Source organism: Tupaia chinensis, unplaced genomic scaffold (assembly GCF_000334495.1).
Source record: "Tupaia chinensis unplaced genomic scaffold, TupChi_1.0 Scaffold143624_1, whole genome shotgun sequence".
Lineage (NCBI taxonomy): Eukaryota > Metazoa > Chordata > Mammalia > Scandentia > Tupaiidae > Tupaia > Tupaia belangeri.
In genome coordinates, this window is record NW_006203472.1 from 492,387 (window position 1) to 493,414 (window position 1,028).

At 62.6% G+C, this 1,028-nt stretch overlaps 1 protein-coding gene across 4 annotated transcripts in view; it reads right to left on the reverse strand.

The window, feature by feature from the left end:
* Positions 1-138: 138 nt before the first annotated feature.
* The window catches only part of CRACR2B (calcium release activated channel regulator 2B), a 6,363-nt gene continuing 5,473 nt past the window's right edge, over positions 139-1,028 (reverse strand). For all 4 annotated transcript variants that reach the window (XM_006164415.3, XM_006164416.3, XM_006164414.3 and 1 more), the window contains one exon: positions 139-1,027. In XM_006164415.3, coding sequence (XP_006164477.1) covers positions 950-1,027 — 78 coding nt within the window. In that variant the 3' untranslated portion in view covers positions 139-949. The remainder of the gene's footprint in view (position 1,028) is intronic.

The window sequence follows — 1,028 nt, forward strand, 5'->3', positions numbered from 1 at the left end:
GGCGTGGGCGCTGGGGGTCGACCAGGGACTTGGGGGCCTGGCGATCTGCAGCTCTGGGCGCGCCCACCCCTTCCAGAGACCAGAGAGCTGGCGAGAGGCAGAGCCGCGGCAGGAAGGGGGCGGGGAAAAAAACGACCTGAACCCGCCAAGACTAGGCCTTTCTCCATTTCTCGCCCCCTACCCTAAGAACCACTCTGAGGGTACAAGGAACAGAGGACTGGAGGAGAGGGGTTACTCCGGGTGCAGTGTGGAGGACCACCAGGGAGGCCTGGTGTCCCTGCACTGAAGCCCCAGGGTGACCTGGGCTTAGGAGTGGTACAGGGGAGAGGGTTGAGGAAGAAAAGACACGGTGGAGGGGGCTCTCCACCCACCAGGCTCATTCATTCCCAGCCCAGTGGGGCCTGGCGTGGCGGCTCCGGGGCTGTCCTGGAACACTCCGCTCAGGACTGCATGAGGACTGGCAAAGGGAGGCGGTGGCAGGAGGCTGGGACTTAGCAGGAGACCTACCCAGTGTCCCAGTGAGATAGTAGGCAGCCACTGCTGAGCCTCGGTCCCCTTGCCCAGCCATACAGAGGGCCCCGCGGTGTTCCATTTGTGATAGATAGTGAGGGCTTGGGCATGACCCGGGACCCAGAGGACACGCACAAGCACCCACAGCCCCAGTCCTGCAAGGTCATGTGCCATGTATAACGCACTCCCACGCCCCACCCACAGACCCGGGCCAAGGAGGACACAGTACAGTCAGGGCTTCCTGGCAAAAGGGGTTTTCTGCTGGACACAGATGGGTTATGGGCGGGGCCAGGTCGAGACTGGCAGGGGCATGAGACCTGGCCACCCAGGGTCCTTGGTCAAGCAGGCCAAGCAGAGCCTACTTGTGAATAAGGCAACTCTCAACCCACAGCAAGTTGCCTTCAAGGAGAGATTTCTCCAAGTCACTTGGGGCTTGTCATCAGGCATTGGGAAGGTGGCCGGAGCCACGTCTGGGGGGCCGAGTCCAGCTGCAGCAGCAGCAGCAGCAGCAGGGGGGG